Below are 23,791 nucleotides of genomic sequence, written 5' to 3'. Positions count from 1 at the left end.
AACAAAGCTGACTCATATCATAACAAAATAGAGGAAGCAAACTTATTTTCTGTTTTTGAGTTTGCATGTCTTTTTTTTGTTGTTTGTTTTTTTAAGCAATGTTATGATACATTTCATGCTTAAATCAGGACACAAATCACCAGGTTTACCCTTGATGGAATACAGTTTTATTTCACAGCTTTTGTCCATCTATGACACACACACACACAAAAAAAAAAACTTGCAAAAGCAAAAAAAAAGTAAAATCACTTTCTCTGACGTGAGGTTGCCAACTACTGCCAAAACAGGTGGATCCTGTCTGTACATGACTTCTGCTTTTGTTTTCAGTTGTTTTGACCAAGGTTTCTTTTGGATAGGCACACAACAGGGAAAAGAGGATGACAAGGCTATGCCGTGCAGGCCTTTTTACCTTTCAAGGACAAACAACAGCACAAGATACAGGCAAGGTGTAAATCAGAGGCAGAAGACAGAAAATATTTTATGTGAGAAGACTAAGAAAATAATAAAGGGCCGATGACTGGCCCAGAAGACATTTAAGAGACTTTCTGGTCCCACAAACCTGAAGTCAGCATTTGATTTGAGCTACAGACAGTTAATGTTACCTAACACAGCAAATCACTTTTTACTCTAGAATTACAAAATCCATTTGGATGTTTCTGAATCATGGTGGTTTAAGATTAAACCACAAATTTTAAGGTTTAATCATATTCTCATTCAATATTTCACAAGATTTTATTGGAATTGCTTTTTACCCAGAATTAGGGACATTTAACTACAAAATACACACTTAGAAACATCATATTAGAAAACTAAATGACTTTTCATCTAGCATTATCTCCCGCTTCCTGACATTGAGATCAATTCAGTCAACTGTGCCCTGTTGCCATGGCAATATTGATTGTGCTGGTGTAGTATTTTTACGAGTGCTAAACAAACATGTTTTTGTACCTTAAACATTCACATTGTAGCGAATTGCTGTACATTAAGAAATTACAATCCCATAAACAAAATGTATCAGCCAAAATGGAGGGGTTTCCCATTCGAGGCTGTGACCTAGGCTTCCACTTTTCGTTTTTAAAAGGGGAATTCAAACAAAAGCATTCATGCAAGCCTAATCAGGCCTTATTTATTCAAAATAGACACTAAAGATGGTTAATACGAATGTCTAAATTAATTAAGGATGCGTAGAGACTGCTTTTGGTTGTTGCGAGTAATTTTGTATAAGTACTGATATATTTTGGGAGAATATCAGTCTCGCAATCCACCAGAAGAGCACAGCCCATAAAGTTTTGCACTTTAATATTTTTTATGAAAAAAAGGGTAACATCATAATCATGTACTCACACAAGCTTGTGTTTTAAAATCAAACTATTTTATTAAATCAGATATTTATATATGAGAATATGCTTCACTAACAAAAATGAACTTACTTCCTCTGAATCAGAAGCCTTGAGGTTCTTTGGAACCAGGAACCTAGGTCACAGCCTAGTGAACAGATCGCTACTGTGTTCACTAAAGGCCAATTCACACCGCACAGACAAACGCCAACAAACAGAATGGCCGTTGGATTTAGAATTTTATGAAAAATAACTCGTTCACACTGCCCCAACAAACACTGATTGCACATGTTCACTCTGGTGAAAACAAACCCTGACCAATGCCAACAGATGCGACAGGGGTAACACACTGATCAGACAAAACCCAACAAACGGGTTTGTAGGCGTTTGTCTGTGCTGTGTGAATTGGCCTTAATACAGCACAAAAGAAACCCGACTTTGCACCTGCAAGTTCCTCTCCAGTCATAAAGCTGGTTTAAAGAACTAAGCCAACAAATAAAAGCAATGAGAATAAAATAAAATGGTATGACACATAAGAGGAGTACTTTTCCCATAAAGTGCTGCTTGTGGCGGCACTGTGACCCACAGGGCTTCCATTAGGGCAAGAGATACAGAGAGGTCATGGACAGTCCTAGACTCTCTACTTCTTCCTGTAGGCCAGTGCTCCAAAAGCCAATACTGCAGCGATGGCCATCAGGGCAGCACCACCGTATAGCAGCACAGGGATGTCAGAGGTCTCAGGCTCTGGCACTGACTTTGTCTGTACCTCAGCTGGGGTAGGAACAGGGAGGTCATGGGCCAGGGAGGAGGCCTTAAGATCAGCCTCTGGAAGTATCTCCTGCTCCAGGGTTGCTTGGAACACTTCCGGCTCTAGATCAGGTGGGGGTGATGACTGTGGCTCCACAGGAGCTGGAACAGGCTGAGACTGAAGTTCAGGCTCAGGCACGGAGAACGAGGCGGTAGCAGCAGCAGGGGCAGCTGGGTGCTCTAGCTCTACTGCGACTGGAGGTGGAGGGATCTCCATCACGGTTGGTTCCACAATCAGCTCAGGTGCAGTCTGCACCGACTCTGCGGTTGATGCTTCTTCTCGGACAGCAGCGAGTTCGCTCTCACTGCCCAGCACGCTAAGTACGCTACTCTGCAGCTCCCCTTCCTCCACCGTCTCCCCACCTTCTTCGAGCAGTTCGGCATCTTCACGCTCCACATGGACAATGTCAGAGTTCGAGGAGTTGTTCTCGCTTTGCTCCTCAACTAACGCCACTCCCTCGGCGCTGTCCAGACTCTTGGCATCTTCTGGGTCCATCATGCCAACCTGCGCCCAAGACTCGTGTCCTGTCAGAGACACAGGAAGACTCTCTGTCTGCCAAGAAGCTGGCCCACTGCTATCTTCAAGAGTCAGTAGTGAAGCAGGAGGGCTTAGCTGATCCGAGGTCTGTTCACCTGACAGGATGTAGATGTCGTTACTGTCCTCGGCTATGATTACGCCAGGGTCTTCAGCTTCATCCAGGCTGAACACAGTGCCCTGTAATGTAAAGAGTGGAAATAATAATCAGTTGGTCCGTTATTCAGTTTTTATTACAAACACATATATTCTACTCTTTCTATTCTATTCTTCAATAAATGAGAAATAGAAAATAATAATATTAAGAAATCTATATTAATACATTAATGTTGCTCAATATTCCAATTAAGGGTATGTTACATAGAACACAACTTTGATGTTTTTGAAACATTGAGTCATAAGAACTTCCTTACAATTCATTTTTAGAATTGTGGTAAGCCAATGTACGCATTTCCGTTTATATTGACTATAAATGTTGAATCTCTTTACCACTGGAACAAAAAAAATGCAGTATGTTTGTTTTTGTTTTTAGCTGTCTGCATTTCCTTATATGGTAAGCCTGACTGTGTCTGCAAATGATTCTCAGTCAATGTATAGTCATTACAATACCAAAATTCATATGCAAAATTGTATTTTTTTTTTTCAAAAACGTGCACTAGCATTCAAAGGATTGGGGTCTGTAAGACTTTTTAAAAACAAATTAACACTTATTTATTAAGGGTGCAATAAATTTATCAAAAGTAAGAGTAAAGTCATTTATAATGTCACAAAAGATTTCTATTTCAAATAAATTTTTTTTTTTTCTATTCATCTAAGAATTCTGGAAAAAAGTGTTTCACAGTTTCTAAAACATATTAAACACTTATGCATATTAAGTTGAACTTTTTTCAACATTGATAATAATAGTAAATGTGTCTTGAGTACCAAATCAAAATATTAGAATAATTTCTGAAGAATTATGAAGTAACAGGAAAATGTAGATTTGCCACCACAGGAATAAATTACACTTTCATATATATATTAAAATTTTAATTAGTTATTTTAAATTGTATTTAATCAAATAAACGCAGCTTTGATGAGTGTAAGTTTTAATCAAAATATAAACATTTTAATAAAAAAAAAAAAAAAATCAAACCACCCCAAACTTTGAATGGTAGAGTAGCTCGTTAAAAAAATGCATTTATAAAATACACAAACACCAACTTTCAAACATTAAAATCATTTTAGTGTCTTCTTTAGCACCTGGAATTTACCATGACAGGCATCATTTGTCACTGAATTTCTTATGCCACCCAGTGGAGTGTAAGAGTAATACAACTCTAATAATAAATTCTCTCTACTTCATGGTTGACTAAACAAAATCAACTTTAAAATGCAAATACTTAACTGAATATGATAATAGTATCTGCATTTTAGTGTATTTCACTGATAAAAGCTTTTATTCAGTTCTCGTAGTTCTTGTGCAAAAACTGTATAAAAAAGACTACAGAAACAGATACAGCAAATCAAGTTAAAAACAGTGTTGATTGCTCCCTCATTATCTTAAATAACTTGAATGAAGCATCTTCTATAAAACCACACAAAAACAAACCTGAGGGCAACATTCAATATAAGGAAAGACTTCAAATCCTCAGCAGGAAGTGTGTTAATACACTCTCCACCTCTATTCACTGTACTGTTAGCCTGGCTCCCTCCTATCTAGAGTCATGTTTTTATCTTCCTCTGTCACCCACACAAATGTTATCACCATACAGATGTTGTGTGAGCATATACCACTGGGTTCTTCATGTCTATCACTACTAAGTCAAGTATGCAAAATGAGCCTATTTGAATTTGAACTCGTGGTCTGTAAATACGTCAGTTTCTGCTCATTTGCATTAAACAAATACTGCCCCTTGCTTACTGGTCTTAAAAAACACCATTCTGCTCCCTGTGCCTTTTCTGGTCTTTTAGATTTCAGTAATCCACCACTGTGCACGTGCATCTAGTTTCACATGTAATCCTGTCTCACATTAATGTTTTCAAAAACACATTAGACCCCAGCATCTGGATTAACATCTGATGGCCAACAGAGAGAGGACCATAAGCACACAACCAGCAGAATGTGATAGTGCCTTATACATATCATATATAGATAACCATCACGTATAACCTAAAAAATAACTAAATAGTCATATGGCTTTAGAGAGATTCCAAATAAACCAGTGGACCATATGCACTTCAATATTCATACATTAAGACAGAAATTCTTTTTTTTTTTTTTTTTTTTTTTTACAATACATTTTTCAGGATTCTTTAATGAATAGAAAGTTCAAAAGAACAGCATTTATTTGAAATTTATTTGAAATTGTATATCTTCACTGTCATTCTATACTGTCATACATTTAATGCAAATAAAAGCATTAATAAAAAAAAAATTGTAAAGAGCAGTATTTTTTTATAATTGTATATGTAGCACCGCACATATTATACTTTATACTTACTATACTTACAGCTGATAATTTTTAATGAAAATGACACAAAATAATCTGTGGCAAGTATTGACACCTACTTAAATCCACGTGAAGCCATCACAGAAAAATAGATTGGGATGGATTGAGTTGACATTAATAGCTGCATTTGCTCTCGGAATTTTGACACCTACTTAAATCCATGTGTTGTTTTTAAAGAGATTTAGTTTGGGATGGATTGAAGTCCAAATTGACAATACCTTTCTGAACCATGGAGTAAGATGGATGCTTCCTGCAAGATTAGGCTTGTTTTCCTATCCAGAGACTGTCTAAAAATTAAGTAATGCTGTGAGGCGTGTTCCCTTGGGTGAGCTTTACACCACTCCACCCTAAGTACATGTACCCACCCTCACCTAAAGACAAAAACTCAAGCACACCTGCCAAACTCAACTGCTTTTGAGTGCAATATTGCAGATTGGGTGGGGCACAGAGCATACAACCTGTCTAGTAATAACCATTTAGTAATACGGAGCTACTAATAAGTATGAGAACGAATGTGTATACTAAACATACACTAGTATAATTGAATAGAGTGGGTCTCTAACGCTTACAGAGACTGCACTTTTCTGATCAAAAATACAGTAAAACAGTAATATTTTTACAACTTAAAATAACTATTCTATTTTAATATATTTCAGGAACAGCATTTACTTGAAATAGAAATCTTTTGTTACTATATAAATGTCTTTATTAATTGATAAGAATAGTCTTTATATTTGTATTTAATGTGTTTTTTGAGGTTTAGTGGGTTTTTGATGGTATATATATATATATATATATATCTTACTGATCCCAAACCTTTGAACAGTAATTTCCATAAATGTGAATGCTCATATATTCTGAATCACAATCACTGTAGACACTAGACATCTTTAGACAGTATATACTACTTGTAAGGCAGTTTCTATTGTTAAGGCATCCACACCAAAGAAAAACATCTTGTCTGTTGAGGGTGCACCACACATGTGGATTTCCATATACTGTACCATTTAACTGTGAATGCTGAACTGTGTCTGCTGATAAGAAGACCAGTTTCCCCACTGCATCATGTAACCTACTGGAGGAAACTCACCGCATAAGCCTGCTCATTCATTAATAAAAAGAACATTAGCCTTTCACACAGACTTGACCAATAATGGGTTAACACTGCTCCCTTTTTAAACTACTAAAAACTTACTAAATGTACGCAAGCAAATACTTAATATTGTTAAACTATATCCAAACCAAATTTGGATACTAGGTGAAAGATTCCTCTGAATCTTCCATAGGATGTCATGCATACAGGTCACATCTCATCTAGCAGTGTGAATAGTTTGAAGGCAGTCAAACTGGGACAGCCTTGCTCCAGCTGAATCATAGGAGGATTTATCAGATTTATTTCTGTTCTTCATCTCTGGAGTGTGTGGGGGTGGCGTATGGCCTCTGTTTGTGTGATGAGCGCAGCACATCGCCTGTAAAATGTAGTTACGTAAGAGGCCGGGCCGAGCGATGCGATCTGACGTGACTTGAGCTCCACTCTCAGCACCTACTGATATACGGACAGGGGCACACTGCTTTGGTTGCGGTTTGTCTGTACCAGCACAACAGGAGTCAAATTACATCACATCATGCCATCTCAAGAATCTTTGCTGTGCCATGTGACACAGACACCCTGAAGGTCAACTCTGTTGCATGCAGAGGGACAGGAACGGGATAAAGGGGTGGAGTAACTCGCAAGACAAAATGTCCCTCACGTCCCACACAGTGGGTATCTGTAACCCCTTTGAAGGTGCACTGAACACTTTCCCTTGACCTACAGGAGTTATCATGATCAGAGCAGACAGCGTGATTCAGCGGGAACATGTCATTGACTTCTGCTGTATTTTAGTTTTCAAAATGGCTCCTCACAGCTTTGCCCTGGGTTTTGCATAATAGACAAACACAAAGATCCCTTTTCATTCATGTCACAGGCTTTGGGTTTAATTCATGAAAACTATTTTCTGCATAAACTGCATATTAAAGCCATTCATACATGAATTGGCACTATATTGATGCAGCAATTAAGAATGTTTTAGCAAACAACTTACTCAGAAATTAATTGTCATGTTCTACTAACAAGGCTTATTTTATGGTTTTGTAATACTATAACAATTATTGTGCTTCTTCAAGGGTGCAAAAAAAGTGACTGCCCAAAACACCATTATATTAATCTAAAAGCAGAACAAAATCACTCCAACTGCAGTCACTTCTACACTAAAACAGGTTTAACATCAAATTAAATATTTACAGACTGGCCTATTTAATGGACCTTGTGAGAGTGTCCTTGTGTTTGCTATTTTATTATCCATTTACAACTTTGTTGCCACAGCCATTACGTAATGGAGAGCAAGAAAGCGGTCAAAAATCGATAAAATTAATATATTTTTGCGCAAATTGTCCACAAGAGAATAGTCTCATCTGATCCAGACATCTAGAAGAAAGCAGCTGTCCTACCTGCCTGTGTTCGGCTCCTAAGTGCGCACAACTCCAGCAGCGACCACAAGGAAATAAAGTGAATGAGAGAGAGAAAGTCTAGACAGGATAAAGGCTGCTGTCAGAGTAATGGGGCTGGAACTGCTGAGCAGGAGGTCTGGTTTGTTTGCACACGGTCTCCTCCTCATCAGACTCCTCCCAGCTGCATTCAAACTCTCACAGATGCTTATCCTGTATCATCTATGCCAAAGCTCTCGCTCCATCACTGGAATGTGGTCCTGTACTGAGCGGCAGTATAAAACAATGGTCTCCCCTCCTCCCTGTGTCAGTGTCAACGGCACTCTAATTAAATTAATCCTTCTGACTGAGTTCTTCAGCTTGCACACAGAATGCATGAACTGAGTCTTTCATATGGACGGCCCTCATCTGAGATACAGTGTGACCTAAATAGGATGTTATAAACAAACAAGACCTTCATCATGCTTTACGACATCACCTGACAGAAGAGAAGAGCTGTTCTCATTAAACATTTGCATGAGGGTATGATAGCCTTCCGAAATGGACAATCTTGAGTTTGAACTACCAAATTACATACAATTACATTTTGATAAGATGAATGGGAATGAGTGTGCACATTATGCAAAACATTAAGTTAAGTTAAATTAAGTCATTTTTATTATGATCTTTAATGTGAAGTAGCAAAGAGCTGTACCATAAACAAATATGCTCATGATCACCACAGCTTGACAGAAGCACCCTAAAGTTATCACTGTCCATAAAGGTGAGAGGAAGGTAAAACACTAAACAGTTATCTAAGCCAAAAAATAGCCACGTAATGAGTTTTTTAAAAAAACAACCTGTTAAGTACCGTATGGATGACATTCCTTTACACTTTAAGCAAGAAACAAACAATGTGTTGGTAAAGCTACACTAGCATTATCCAGCAGCAGCTGAATTAGGTAATATGTTAAAAATATGATCACAGCTCTGGCTCCCTCTCCTGACAGGAGTCTTGAAAAACACAGTGAATGTCTATTCCTCCAGTTTTGTATTTCTAACTGAACTTCACCTCTTTAGGGCAGTGGTTCTCAACCAGACAGCCTCAGCAAACCCCCAAGATGAATTATTATAATTCATATATCATCTTCAATACAATTAATATTCATAATATTAATGATAAATTAAAATATTGAAATTTTAAATGCTAAAAAAAAACAAGAAATCATGAAATACATTTTTCCCCCCTCTCAATAACTAGAGTTTCCCAGTTTCAGTTTATAAAAAAGATTAAAAACAAGCTACATTTTCAAAATTGTAGTAGAAATACTGGGGAAGATATCTTATCTACAGATTTGTGTTGGACAATGGGGACCTTTTAGTTAAAAAGGTCAAGAACCGCTGCTTTAGGGACACCTAGTTAGACACTTATACTATCATTTGTTTCATAAGTTGCTAATAGGTCGCACAGCCATTAATTTATCATTGAGTGCTGTGCATTTGTTTTGTGAACTCACATAATGCACAACTGCATCAGAAAAAGAGACATAGATGTGCATATAGAAAATAAAGTTTGATATGGAAGAAAACTGGCTATACCATCTAGGTCTAACTACAGACAGTACATCACACATCAATTATAGGTCACTCACCCATCCTCCCTGCTGAATGATGAAGTCTGATTGCGATTCTTCAAGGTAACGCAAACCATAATGTAGCAGTGTTTCCAGTGGCTGCCCCTCATTCTGTAGGGCTTGTAACAATACTAAGGGTACCAACACCTAAACAGTGTAACATAGAATAAGAAAATGAAGGACAGATACATTCACGATTCAGTGAAAACATCCCAATGGCCTTCAGGGGGCTTTGTGTGCACCTATGTAGTGAGTGTTTTGGATTACCTTGCTCCATCCTCCTTGAGCATGAGAGGACACCTCCTCCACCGCTGCTCTGAAGTGCTCAAAGTTCAAATCACTGCACGAGAGGCACATACATAATGAACATTGCTTTGCATTCATTCGAATTTGCTTGTTCTTCAGAAAAAACATCAGCATAACATATGTTGAAAGCTTTCGGCAATATTTAAGTTAAATGTCAAGAATAGTCATTTGAACTAATTTAAAGCCAACTTATAATAACTGTGTGTGCAGGCTGTTTACACAGTGCATTTTTCTGGCATAGACCTCTGCCATGTACGTTGCTAGATCTTTTTTCCAACTACTAAAATTGTCCAGGAATTTTCCCTGGATGTTTAAAAGGACCTGCTCAGAAGCGTGTGAGTGGCGGAGGACAGGTGTGTGTCCAGGTCCCGTAAGACACGGTCCCCCAGCACTGCCAGGCTGTCTTCTATGGAGCTTTCTGGATTGGATGGACTGAACACTGGGGATATGAGCTGATCAAAACCAGTCCTGGAAAAAGCTGAGCAAAAAAAAAAAAAAAAAAAAGAGGCAGATGACTTTAAACTATGATCCAGATTTCAGATTCATTTTATCATGAAATTATAATGTAATAACAAAAAACATCTTACAGGCTGCAATTTCCTCTTCCAGCTGCTTCATTTCATTCTCAATCTGTTTCTTCAGGCTGCTATTCCGCTCTCTTTCCACTTCCTGTATAGGATGGCTCTCTCCTGCACAGAATCATAAAATGTCTATTTATCACCAAAAAAAAAAAAAATTCTGCCCTCAAAAATGTAGACCTTACCACTATATATATTTTTTCTGAATAATTTTAATTTCTCTTATTTTGATGTTATCATTTACCTGGTTAAGTATGACTGAAATTTATTTTACATATTTATTTTTTTTTAAGGAAAGAAGAGTTTACTGACTATTAATTTGTAAATCTAGACAAAATAGTATGCAAGATACAATGACAGATGGAATCCGAGGATCTTTTGGAGCAAAAATATTTATATAATACTATAACCTTGTTTTTTTTTCAAACATTGGGTGTAAACAAAATGTGTAAGTATTATTACATTTCCACCAGCTCCTTAAATATTTTTTAATACTGAATTGGTTTCAATCTTGATTATTTGAATTTGATGCAAATAAATTAAGCAAAAACTAGTCAGAAAACGCCAGCTATTAAAATCCTCAGCTGATTAATTTTATACATGACTGATGAAGCTAAAAAAGGTGAAGTGGAAAGGAAAGGAAACTAAAGGTGAAACTGACTGGACTGTAACACAGATGCACTTATTTTATCCAAATACTAAGTGACTTTAATAACCCTTAAACAATCCAATAGATGTATTTATTTTCAAAATCTAAACTCAACACTTTTGAACAATGTCACAACATATCATGTGCTCCAGAGAATATGTGTAGGCCTAAAATAGCAAAAAGAAAATTAAGCCTATGACCGTTTTCCTCAAAAAATTATCATGTGTCCAGGAATTTTGATTATGGCACTTTTACTATATTATATTCCAAATACATTATTAGAAACAATTCTGTAATATACTGGCTGTAATACATTTGGCATTTCTGTGGTGCTTTAAACCATTGCGTGGCTATTCATTCATACACTGGTGAATTATTTAGTGTTAGTGCAGGCCCAGGCTTTCAGCTCTCTCAACCACACAGACCCAGTGAATGACTACAGGAAAAGGGAAAGAAAATGATTTAGAGAGAGTGTGTATAAAATGACTATGAAGCAGACAATAAAGCCTTTTACAACATTAAGTTGATGGGAGCTCACATTGACTTTTCCCAGGCCAGGCCGGTCTTTGGTCAGTTTTGTTCAGGCTGAGCTTTACTCTGAACAGTGGCATGTGAGCAAGCCAACGCTGATCGCACATGACAGTCTGTCAGAGTGCAGAGCGGGTCGAGTGGAAAGAGGGATCAGAAGCTACTTTCAAAGCTGACAATGAAAACCAGTGCAGGACACAGGACATACCTCATTGAACCGCTGATATGCCCAAGGCTCCAAAATCTCTAACAGGCAGCTTAAGCCCATAGCCCCATACCATCCTCTGTGTTAAAGTCAACTAGGCTAACTGTCAATGACAAACTCTATGTGTGCTTTCCTTTCGCTTAAATAGAAGACTAAATAGAAGAATGTAAAAGTCAATATTCATGAGAATCCACCTTAAAATGTCTCATCTAAACAAACTGCCATGAATTCGGCAATTGGTCAAAAGACATCTAAATGATACCAACAGGACCAAATTTGCCAACCGTATATAGACTGCAACACAAGTATAGACAACACATGCACTCTGAAGGATTTATTAATGCATTACTTGCAATACTTACATACGTTTTTCAATCAAATTACACTAGTTACGACACTCTGTATATAGCACTTTGAGTTATAGTCCATGTTCAAGGGCAAAATGGAGAAGGAATGTGACCTCAGCGACTGTAGACAAACCCTACTAGAACTGTAATGGTGCTTTTAGCAACCCAGACACAAAACAGCTCTATGGACAGTATAAGAAGTGCTTGAGCAGGAGGAGAGAACTATTGCTGTAGTTACTGTTGAGTTTTATTAGTTTTTTCCCACAACATCTACACTGCTTTCTCTTGCTGTTACAGTCATGTAAATTTATGTATATAAACTATACGCCATTAGATTCATACTGAATGTATTTTACAAAGCGAAAAACAAACTGACAATCTAGACAGCACAGTTAACATATACAATAGTGTGGGTAAATGTTTATATGGTTGACAACAAACAGGACTCTATTTTATTTAAAATTGAAATGATTAATGATTAAATATCTTCAATTTATTTTGGTTTTATTAAGATTTCCCTAAGAAATAGACAGGAATGAACCTGGTGTCCTCAATGATTCCTATTCTTTCTGACAACATAGCACTTGAACGCAACAATAATTATGATTCCAGAATTGGGAACTAAGATATTCCCAATAGCATGTAAAGGCAGAGTTTGTTCACCGTGGTATGTACATGACTTTTGTGATAATGCATCTCAATAATTCCCAAGTCTATTTGAAAGATTCAAGATTACTTTTTTCCATGCATGTATGGAAAATGCATGCATGGGAAATGTGAATTTGTGCCTATCTACACTTGCACTACAATATACAACTGCTGCCTGTTTTCTTGCATAGGCGAGACAAGCATACCATTGAAAGTTCTGGCATTGTTTTGAGATTAAATTAAACTCCTTATGATTCTTGCCAGGCAGGCAGTTTGTGCGTACTGATTTGTGGATGTGAATTCTTACCCTCCGTTGTCTCTAAGGGTCTTGATCTTGATGGAGGGGGCAGGCTGAGGTAGCTGAGGATGACATACTTGGTCTCATAGTGAAATCCTTCAGGCACTGTGGTTGAGGAGCCAGAGGCAGCCATTGAAGAGAAACGTCAGGCTCTCAGAGACATGCACGACCAAATGACGGTGTTCACAAGCCCTAGAACAAACAAACAATTTATAAAGTTAATCGTATAATTTGGGGAAACTCTGGCATCTGTTCCACTCAGAAAAACAAAAGCTTTTTTTTTTTTTTTGTTAAGTAAGTGAACACAAACTGTTGTTATAGCCTTAAGACAATGAATTTCACCTGTGGAGAACAAAGATGGTGGTAGGCTGAACATTAGTGACTGACAGCCTCAGTCACCATTCACATTTATTGCAACCTTTTTTTTCCATACAATGAAAGCAACTGAGGTTGTCATTCAGCATAACATTCCCAGTATAGGTAAGTTAACCGATGACATAAATTTTATATTAGTGAACGATTTCATGATAACTCAGCAGCTCGTGTGTAAGCTGCCAGTCTGAAAAAGAAATACGGATGTAATTAAAACGGTTACGTAAGATTATTTCACAAACCCCTTGACTGATACGTGAATTCTTTCCATGCATGTAACACTACAAGACACCCAAATTGAAAGTTGCTCAAGTTTGTCTCTTGACCACTTCAAAACTGTACAGTTCTTGTAACACTACAACGCACATTTCTGATGGCAAATGTCCCGAAGTGACGTGAGATATCTGCACTAATGAAATCCGCCACAATTAATAGAACACGGTGTACAATGTAGCGCACGCGGACACCCACTGAACCTATCTGCGTGCTCGCCACACCTACTCGCATGCCCGAGCAGCCAGCTAGCCGCTAAAGTTTAAACATAACCTGTTAGTGTCACTCATAACATAACATGCTATCCATTTAAGGTGAACATGCTGCGACTTAACCAGAATGTGTCGTACCTCTGCGCCAGTGATAATTTTGTTCGCTCAGAGGGTCTGACAAATGTGCTCACCCGGTTTCTTTCACAGTTAACTAACTATAAACTGCTTTGCCTGTGGGATGGCTAACAGTTTAGACGTGCGCGTGCGTGGTGCCCATGTTGCGCGTGTGCGGGAGGACGAAGTCAGGCTCGCTGCTCCGCCTTGATTGTATTCCTGCTCCTATGACGCGGGACGCGCGAGGACGTGGATGAGAAGGTCAAGGATAGAGTGGGGAACAGAACGGAGTCTTATTCAACACCCGTTCCATTTTAGCAAACGTATTTTCGTTTAAGTTCAGTTCCGTTAACAGTTCTCGAACGCGCAGGAATGACTCACATGTGTGTCGGCTCTTTTTAGTGAATCAAGCATCGAGATCAGTTTGATTCACGAACAAATGACTCTTATGAACATTTTCTTCTCGAATCAGCACACGTCCGAGCGGTTATTGCTTGATTAAACTTATTTATTTTTGATTAAACTATTAAGTATCACTTCCTACCAGTGACTGTTGTTGCGTTTTATTATATGACAACGTGAATATATACACAATATCCTCTTGACACCCGTAACAAAGTGTTGTGATTTTTTATTTTTTATTTTGTCATTACATTGGTTGGAGCATAAAAAAACAAATGTAGAAAAAACATTTTTGAAAAATATATTTTATTCATATTTTATTTTATGTCCTTTGTAGAGTAAGTCTGGACTAAGTTATTAAAAAATAAATAAATAAATAACATTCCGTTTGTCCTGTTGTCCTCTACAGAAGACATGTATGAAAATTATTTCATAACAAAAAGTTATATTCCGATTTAAAACACCTTAACATTTTTCTGTGATGTTTATTTACAATTGGAAAATTAGTCAGATTGAATTGTCATAATTGCAAAATATTATCATATTTCCCTGAAGGTGCTAAATTTGCTGATTCTGTCAATATCAGTCATTTTTAAAGAACAAGGACAAGATGTTTTTATGATCAAACCTGCAAACATTTGATATCCCTGAATGTGCTCTGTACAGAACATCCAGACATAAAATTGTGGCATGTATGGTCTCGAAGAAATTCACTAAAATAAAATGTCCTCTACAGAGGTCAAAAGTCTATGCCTGAGTCCCAGGAGGACACGAGTTGTACTGCAATCTGTGGTAGGCCTATTTTATGAATGTATGCAACATTAATGTATGCAATGCTATCGCATTTTTTGTTTAATATTTTTAAACTACTATGAAGTACTAATATTGAATTGCATTGCCTGTAAAAAGTAATTAAAAGTCAATCTAAGTACACCTTTTTGTTCTGTTGCAGGTTTTAAAATATGATGCATGGTATAAGAAATCAAATTTTAAGTAAAAGGCTTTGTCTTATTGGCAAAAAACAAAATAAGATGTATTAAATAAAAACATCTGAGTCATATGCATGGATATGTAATCTAATATGTGCCCCAGAAGCAACCATAATGCAATCCAGTCAAGTGTGCACATGGGATTTAACTGTATTTGCTGCCCTCAAATGGTGCAGTTGTGTTTTTATTTTTTTATTTTTTACTTAATGAAGAACTTTAGCATTTTTGAATTTTTGAAAGTTTATCAGGTTATCAAGTTCAAAATTAGAAAATTAGATATCAAAGAACATAACAAAAAGTTAAATAGTTATATATTAGGTAAAACTCTATATAAATATATTGCATAATTAGACAACAATTTAAATGCAATAGTATACAATGTGATAATTATATATTATAAATCTCTTGTTAGGGAATGTTTTTTTAATAATTATATCATACACATTTATGTATCGAAACAATATCCCTTGTTGAGGCGGAATACATTTTACCATTTACCATTTTCAAGCAATATACTGTTAAATTTTAAGAGCAATGCTAAAATATGCATAATAAGGCTATGGTCTTTACAAATTAAAAGAGTTTTCAGATTAAAAGAGTTTTGCCATTTTCTGTTGTTTCTATTTTCATGTTTTCATTTATTTTCATGGTTCATTGTTTGATTATCAAAATTCACCTCCGCCTGTACAAATATTGCACAATAATAATAATATGTCTAATATAATCTGGGTCTTATTTGGAGCCACTGAAGGAATGAATCGGAAAGGAAAACTTTTACTTGGCTTTACACTGACTGAATATCCTTCAGACACAAAAAGTGTTTTCCAAAATAATGATGTTTACTCAGTCTAGTTATGAATTATTTGTACAACAGACATATGAAAAAATATCAGTTAACATGTCAAACATCTAAAACAAATATAGTTTCTGATCTTTACTGGAAAATAAGACAACAAAACTTTTACGGACAACTATTAAACATAACATACAAGTAAGTTTTATTTTAAATTACACAGTTTGTATTTACATTTCAAAATATGAAATACATTAAAGATAAGCATTACAATGCTTCAAAGCTGTAATAAATATGTGTGTTATGATGGGGAAAAATAATAAGATGGTAAAACTACTTAAGACTTCACAAAGTTGTGATACAACAAATCTGAATAGTTGCTGGTCATTTGTGTCTGCCATGCTGAATAGACTTTTATCTAATTTGCCACAGAAAAGCAATGTAAAAAGTCAAAGGTTTGAGATGGGATCTTTACTCTGGATGGCTACTGAAGTGCAGGAGTGGTGGGGTCATGACTGGGTTTTGCAGGTATGCACATCTACCTCCTCTTGGCAGTCCCTGCAGTGAACAGCACAACACCAGTGGAACTTGCACTCACATTTGGTGGTGCGGCTCATGCGTGATGTGTCATAGCCCCGCCCACAACACATGACCTCACAGCTGTCAGCCCCACGGGACGTGCGGTTGCACACTCGCCCACCAGTGCCCACAGAACCTGCAATAAAGCAAAAATTTAAATGAGACATCATAGGGTTTAGTGAGATAAAACATGAACAGCTACATCAAAAATGTTCAAGGTATAGATCCTCGCTCAAATAACCATGGTTTTATGGCCATGGCCACTGATGAAGTACACAAAATGACCTAAAGAAATCTAAAGGACAAAGTCAGTCATTTAGCTACATAAGCTACATTAGCAACATGAGAAGCAGAAGCTTTGGGTAAAATTGCAAAAATGACTTGCAATTATCACAAAAGCATCAGTAAAAATGTGTTGAAAACTAAAACCCAGTCAGCAATGTTTCACATCATATATCAAACATTTTCCAGCAAAAGTGTTTGAGTTTATAGTTACATTATAGCTGTATAATTTCCAGCTTTTTGAAAAGTGTTCATTTGTAAAGCAAAAACACTTTTTGTACAAACTAAAAAAATCAAAGAAAAAGGTAAAAAATTCACAACATACAAGTGCAACACTGTTTTTCTTCCAGTCTTTACAAACACACATTGGCAAAAAAAAAGAAGTTATATTTTCAGTATTGTTTGTCTCATTTTCACTTAAAATATGAAATATACACAAGACAAATTTACATGAAAAGCAAAATTGTGTAACTTATTCAGAACTGTGCTTACAAAAAAAAAAAACATTAAGATCATGTACACAATTTTGTGTAACATTATAATTAATATGCAATATAATATATAATATAATATGCAATATAAAATTAATTTTAATTTGACAAACACTGAAATTGTTTTACAAATATTTATTAATTAATGTAATACATTATTTTGTATTTTAAATTTAAATTGTTTTTCATTTATTTTTTATTTTTATAATTAATTTTTCATTGATTTAATACATTATTTTGTATTTTATTTTTATGTTTATTTTATTTTTATGTTTTATTAAATTTTACTATCTATCTATACAACATATATAAAATAAAAAGCATCATATATATATATATATATATATATATATATATATATATATATATATGAATATTTTATTTATATATATTTTTTTAAATAAGTAATAAGGCCAGTAAAAATATTAGCAGGGTAAAATTTTTTACTACTGGCCTCAAATAGCCAAGTCTATGAATTAAGTAGTTGTCCACATACTTTCATCCATTTATTTATACATTTTCACTGTTGTAATCTATTAATGCAGGGAATATTTGAACAAATTCCTGAAGCAAGCAGACCTCGACTGAATAGTCATGTGTAGTGCCTGGCAGATGTCTGATAGTGTCCAGACAGTGCTGTCTTGAAGAGGCTGGGTTTGTCAGCACCATGTAAAAGGATGACCGCTTGGTCCTTGGTCAGATGAGGGACTGATGATAGAAGCTATCAAGCATTGCTCTGGGTCTTCATCACGTACTCATTTCATCGGCTCTAATCTCAACAACCCCGCCTTCTATGAGGCTGACGCGTCGCTGATTGTTGCTGATACAGAAATTGCTAAAGATCTTGTATAAACCCTTGCTTTCATGCTCCCTCCAAGTGACAATCTGCAGCCTTTGTTTATAAAGATCCCTTCAATGCCAATCAACACTCAGCAGTATACAAACAACCACGTTTGTTTCTTGAGGTATCCAATATAAAATGGTTTAGTCTAAGATTTTAAGGTAAGAACAATCTTACAGAGAAGGCCAGAACTGCAAAACACTTCAGTCTACCAGTAGCACCAGCATTGGTATGTCACCGCTGGTCTATTGAACTCAATTGCAAGTAGGCAGGCATGTGTCTGGGCATGACACGGCCACTCCCCCCCACAGCAGTTCATCAAGCTGGTATGCTGGGCTCATATCGTTTACATCATGGGCAGCCTTTACCTGAGCATGCATCTGCTTATTGAATTAAGATGAAGGGGTGCCAAGAGATGAGTTTAACATGTGTGACCATGGTGAGAGCTAGAAATTGATTTCACACTTATGCAGTGGAGGTATAGTCTATGTCTCCTAAAACTGACATCAAACGCACTGCCCGGCCAAGAGAGTTTCTCACAGACCACCACACTAGAGAGGTCAGCACTAAAATGTGGTGGTCTTGATTTTTTTAAACGTTCCTTCTGAGCTGATGAGAAAAAAATAGACCAGATTTAAAAATATTACCATTAATAAACATGATGTGCCATATAGTAAAGGAATTGTATTAATACTACACACATTCATACTATATAGAACTTATTTATACTATAGATACTTTTTTAACTGTTGCAAAGTAATTACTTGTTAAAACGAAGTACCCACTTGGAGAGTAAGTGATTTGGGACAGAGGCTCAGTTTTTTTTTTATCCATATGTCTTGACTTTCATTGTATGAAAAAAACATTATTGTGTGTTTTTTTTGTATTCCACAGAAGAAATAAAACTCATATAGGTTTGGAATAACATGACATTTTAATTTTTGGATGAACTAGTCCTTTAACTGTATATCCAGTTGTTCCCCATACAATAGAAGTCAGTGAGGTCCAGTGTTGTTTTGGACCCCATTGACTTCCACTGTATTTTTTTTGTATTCTGCAGAAGAAAAAGGTCATACAGGTTTGTGAACGACATGACAGTTTTAATTTTTGGATGAACTAGCCCTTAAGCTTGTAAGATCTAAAGATTCTAAATTTACATGCTTATAAATGAGCAGTTATACTGACATACAATAAATAATAAATACCTAAAGTGGGTTTGACATCTCAGGGCACTTAAAAGAGACATGACCTACCTCTCTAAATATTCCTGCCAGTTTTAGGCAAAAAAAATATAGAGGTGCTGCCGTAGAAGGCAGTGATTTATAGCATTTGCGCATAGGGATTAAATTTCAGCTCCCGTTCTGCCCACAAAACTGTGGTAATGTGTCTAAACACAGCGTCACCTGATAGCAGGGATCATCTGCAGTCTGACAGGCACCCCCTCCCTTACTGCTTCCCACATAAGTACACCTGGTGTTATTCAGTACGTACACACACACACACACACAGAAAGGTAAAAAGAGATAAACCTCTGCCTTAGGGAAGGAATCTTAACCGGCATTCAGGTTACAGGATTGGGTTATGACTATTGTGTATGTAATAACCAGCTAAATAGCTCACGTCCTCTGATTACAACTGTGTTTGGGGGCAAAGACTAATGCCTGCTGATTTTGAGCAGAGTGTGGGAGTCTTGCAGTGTGGAAACACAAACAGTGGGTTATAAAACATGAAGGAGTACTATAGCTTTGATTTATCAACTTAATTCACCTCTTGAGGTAATGCAAATAAAAGAATAGTTCACCCAAAATTTAAAATTCTTGCTTATTTACTCAGCTTAATGTCGTTCCAAACATGTATGCCTTTCTTTATGATGCAGAACACAAAAAGATGATATTTGAAAAGTCAGTGTTGTTTTGGATTACAGAAAAAAGTACAGTGAAACATTCTTCAAAATAGCTGCTTCTGTGTTTCACAGAAGAAAGAAAGTCATACATTTTGGGTGAATTATCTTTTTAAGGTTAAGGTTTCCCTCGGCACACTTACCAGACTCATGGTCCCATATACAGTAGTCAGGTGAGTCTTCAAAGTAGACTAGGTCATTTTTGGTAGGCCTCTTAAACATCCTGTAGGCACTGGTGAAGCCTGTTCCATACTGGTTCATCACCACCTGAATGGCACTGTTGTACTTTTTGCGGAGATAGTCACCGGTCTGCCTGAAGTCTGCCATGGCTAACCAGCAGGTGCGTACATTGCATGAGCCACTGACACCATGACACTTACACTCTAGGTTCATAAAGCGCTTTACCGCCTGTGAATGAAAAAGGAGACAGTATCTAGAGTAAACCTCTGACTAGTCTCTCTGATTGCATGAGCCATGCAATGGTCATGGATTATTATTTGTCAAGAGTTCATTTCTCAACATACTGTATGTCTCAACAGCTGTTTGTAATGTTACCTTCCTCCCTGCACGGTTGTTGTGCAAGTTCATGAGCGCCCGTGCATCTCTCTCCTTCCTCTCCTTGGCATCAATGAAGACCTGAGTGAACTTGATTGCGTGGTCAACATGATCGCTGCACCCACCCCAGTCGAAAACTCCCTTGGCATCACGAGATGAGCCCTTTTTGCCAGGGTCGCAAGAGCAGTTTTCTAGTTCCCCCTGACTGCACGCCCTGGTCAAGGTGTAGACCATACCAGCTGATGAGATGGCATAGACAAAGGCGGCCTCGCGACTGCCTAAGAAAAAGAAAGAAGGAATAGTGTTTAGTTTAGTTAAGAAATTTTAAATAAATTGTTGAGGAGTTGCTAATTATTTAAACTTAATATAAAATACACACACACACATATAATATATATATATATATATATATATATATTTATATATATATATATATATATATACATAAACGCATTTAAATTGTATATAATTGTATATAATAAGGGTTAAGTTCATTTTATTTTGTGCATTACACTATATAATTATTATTAATATCATAATAACAATTATGTTAATCAAATTTTTTATAAATAAGGACTTTTTGTACTAATTTACACATACATAAAAAACTTTCTCTTTAGTCATTACATTCAAGTTCAGTCCCAAAATATTAATGACTGTATATATTTTTCAGATGAAAACATAATAATCTCATGACCCATTGGAAAGACATACAGTCTGACTGTATAAAGAGACGGAAGAAAAACAACAGTAACAAGCAGCTGCCTGAACAAAAGTTACAAGCTGCAGCTTTTCACGTGTGTACCAAAGATGTTTCCATTTGGTGGCTTTGTCAGACAGGAGGAGAATGCCTGCCTCGAAATCCCTGCAATTGTTTTAAATTAGTGAGCTGACATTGACATTAAGTAGATTCTCACAGTGTCACAGAGAAGTTGGGAGTCTTTCTGGGAGGTCTGAATACCTTAAAGCAAGAAGATTAAAGTCAGAGGTTTAACCTAACTTTAATGTGCAGAGCAGCTTAGAGGCCTGGGACACAGAGTTCCTTTGTGGATGTTCCCATTAATATGATTTTATATGAGATGAGAAAATAGAGCCAGAGACACTTACAGTTGCAAACCTAAAGTCAATTACACCTAGTTAAACCGCTGAGCAGTTCTAAACTAACTCACCAGACACAATAATCCAGCCTTTCTTCTCTAAACTGACAAAAATCTTAAACACAATGAAAAGTAAAGTATACACTTGCGTGCTAAGTGACGCTATTGTGACTTATTGATTCAGATTACACCTAGACATCTTGAGTAGACAATATTGAGTTGTTTATGGGTCAATGACGTGACTTTTTTTTCTTCAGATCTGTATTTTCTATGACTAGAATATATTTTTTTCTATGATGAACATTGCTGAATCATTTTAATATTTCTTATTGGGCTTAAAGTCGCAGTTCCATATGTTAGAATTTCCAGGTTGTATAGAAATTGGAAAAAATAAATAAATAAAAGAAAAGCAAAAAAGGATTATTATTATTTGTAAATAAATAATTCTATATAGATAGATATATTTTATAATCAGTACTATATGTTCTAAAAATGTGATAAAAATCAAACATCATCATTACATACACAGTGCTGCATACACAGATGAGAAAAGAAGGGTCGAAAGCACACCTAGTTCAAGTTTTACTGTCTGTAATATGATCTAATATCAGATAAGAATTTCACTGCAGGTTGGGCGCAGAGAACATACTCTATGTGCAAACAGCCGTTAGACTTGAAACAATACACTTGAGCCTTACTTCGATGCAAAAGCCTTCCAAAAAGATTGTGCTCGCGCGCCATGGTATTGCAATTCCATCGGTGGTTTCTGAACTGGTGCTGACATTCTCCGATCCAGTTTTTAATTCCAGCTCCAATAGCCTGCATCACCTTGGGATGCTGGCGGCACAACTGGCGTTGTTTGTTAATTAAGCCCGGGATGTTGTCGCACATCACTTGTGGTCCAAGAGTGCCCATGTACCTGCATAAACGATGAAAGCACAGGGAATCTCTTGAAGTCATCAGGTTTTAACACCCAACCGCGTACTCTGCACATTCAAAATAAATACAAATAAATACATAAATTAAAGTAAACATCTATCTATCTATCTAATATGTGTGTGTGTGTGTGTGTGTGTGTGTGTTTGTGTGTGTGTGTGTGTGTGTGTGTGTGAGAGAGAGAGAGAGAGAGAGAGAGAGAGAGAGAGAGAGAGTAGGCTATGTAGGCCTCTCTCTCTCTCTCTCTATATATATATTTAATAAAAATCATCATAGCTTAGATTTTTATGGAAGAAAAAACTTTTTTTTTCTTCAGTTTTTCAATAACTCTAGACCAATGATTTACTTTTTAACAACAATCCTAGTCTAAAACATAATTTTATTTAATATTTAATCTGAAATCTTTACTAAAGTTGAAATAAAACAAAAACTGTACCCACCACCACGATGCGTCGACCCTTGATGTGAACCAGCAAATTGCCACGGACAGATAAAAACATATTCCACTTGGCAATAAGTTCATATTACAAAATTTGTATTGATACACTCATTCGTTCAGGCAATTGTCTTCGGTTTAACAACAAATAAATGAAACAGAGTGCATCGAGTGCTGAGGCGGTCCGAGCAAATTGGTTATTTACTCTCCCAGATTAAAAATCTCTGAAGTGACGCGACGCAAGTGTCTTGAGCAAGTGAGTCAAAGCATCGTGGAGCGAGATGTGTAGCGCTGCAGACACAGCCTGATGCTCTCCCTCGGTCTGCAGTGGCTGCAGATAGCTGATGATCTCCTATCAGGTTTAAATTGCTTACACAAGGGGTGGGCGCAGCCCTGCCTCAGGAATGAAGTGAAGAAATTAGATGTCTGAAAGTATCTGTTCAGGCTAGCTTGACACCAGCCACAGGTTTGGCTTATTTCCAAAGCAGCGAAAGAGTAGAATGTGGTCCAACGTGAAATGTCTATTCATATCCTCCCGAGACCCAGCAGTATTTGCTTTTTTATCATTATAGTATTTGGTACATAATAAACAATAATAATGTTAATAATATATTTGATATTTTATTCCCAGTAAAATTTCTCGAAATGGTATTTTCTTGGAAAATAAGGCTTAATTGACTGAAAGCGCA

General features: G+C 36.5%; 2 protein-coding genes across 7 annotated transcripts; both read right to left on the bottom strand.

The window, feature by feature from the left end:
- Positions 1-144: 144 nt before the first annotated feature.
- LOC109109968 (bcl-2-like protein 13) lies at positions 145-14,205 on the bottom strand. Of its 6 annotated transcripts, none has more exons than XM_042775274.1 (7): positions 14,183-14,205; positions 12,840-13,022; positions 10,165-10,266; positions 9,899-10,055; positions 9,539-9,611; positions 9,290-9,418; positions 145-2,859 (listed from the first exon to the last, which is right to left on the bottom strand). In XM_042775274.1, the coding sequence occupies exons 2-7, from the start codon at positions 12,961-12,963 to the stop codon at positions 1,978-1,980; spliced, it is 1,467 nt and encodes a 488-aa protein (XP_042631208.1). In that variant the 5' UTR covers positions 12,964-13,022; positions 14,183-14,205; the 3' UTR covers positions 145-1,977. The 6 variants fall into 6 exon arrangements, with proteins under 6 accessions (XP_042631208.1, XP_042631206.1, XP_018978545.1 ...); XM_042775272.1 differs by lacking the exon at positions 14,183-14,205 and adding an exon at positions 13,879-14,100; XM_019123000.2 differs by lacking the exon at positions 14,183-14,205 and adding an exon at positions 13,826-14,098.
- Positions 14,206-15,645: 1,440 nt separating this feature from the next.
- Positions 15,646-23,497, bottom strand: wnt2 (wingless-type MMTV integration site family member 2). The gene is made up of 5 exons (XM_042775271.1): positions 23,107-23,497; positions 22,429-22,649; positions 20,634-20,911; positions 20,222-20,486; positions 15,646-16,700 (listed from the first exon to the last, which is right to left on the bottom strand). Exons 1-5 carry the CDS (start codon positions 23,187-23,189, stop codon positions 16,495-16,497), a joined length of 1,053 nt encoding a protein of 350 aa, XP_042631205.1. The 5' UTR covers positions 23,190-23,497; the 3' UTR covers positions 15,646-16,494.
- Positions 23,498-23,791: the final 294 nt, after the last annotated feature.

Source organism: Cyprinus carpio, chromosome A18, assembly GCF_018340385.1.
Source record: "Cyprinus carpio isolate SPL01 chromosome A18, ASM1834038v1, whole genome shotgun sequence".
Taxonomy (NCBI): domain Eukaryota; kingdom Metazoa; phylum Chordata; class Actinopteri; order Cypriniformes; family Cyprinidae; genus Cyprinus; species Cyprinus carpio.
The sequence above is the reverse complement of the archived record's forward strand: the minus strand, read 5'-3'. Positions and strand labels throughout refer to the sequence as shown.

Bases quoted from the DNA above. Each gene is read 5' to 3' on its own strand.
- LOC109109968 (XM_042775274.1), bottom strand. From the start codon at position 12,963: ATGGCTGCCTCTGGCTCCTCAACCACAGTGCCTGAAGGATTTCACTAT. The intron at 9,612-9,898 runs GTCCTTTTAAAC...CCTCTCGTGCAG, and splicing joins ACTCACACGCTTCTGAGCAG to TGATTTGAACTTTGAGCACT. The intron at 2,860-9,289 runs GTGAGTGACCTA...TTTACATTACAG, and splicing joins TCATTCAGCAGGGAGGATGG to GGCACTGTGTTCAGCCTGGA.
- wnt2 (XM_042775271.1), bottom strand. From the start codon at position 23,189: ATGAACTTATTGCCAAGTGGAATATGTTTTTATCTGTCCGTGGCAATT. The intron at 22,650-23,106 runs GTGGGTACAGTT...TCGTTTATGCAG, and splicing joins AGGGTCGACGCATCGTGGTG to GTACATGGGCACTCTTGGAC. The intron at 20,487-20,633 runs GTAACATTACAA...TTTCATTCACAG, and splicing joins ACAACCGTGCAGGGAGGAAG to GCGGTAAAGCGCTTTATGAA.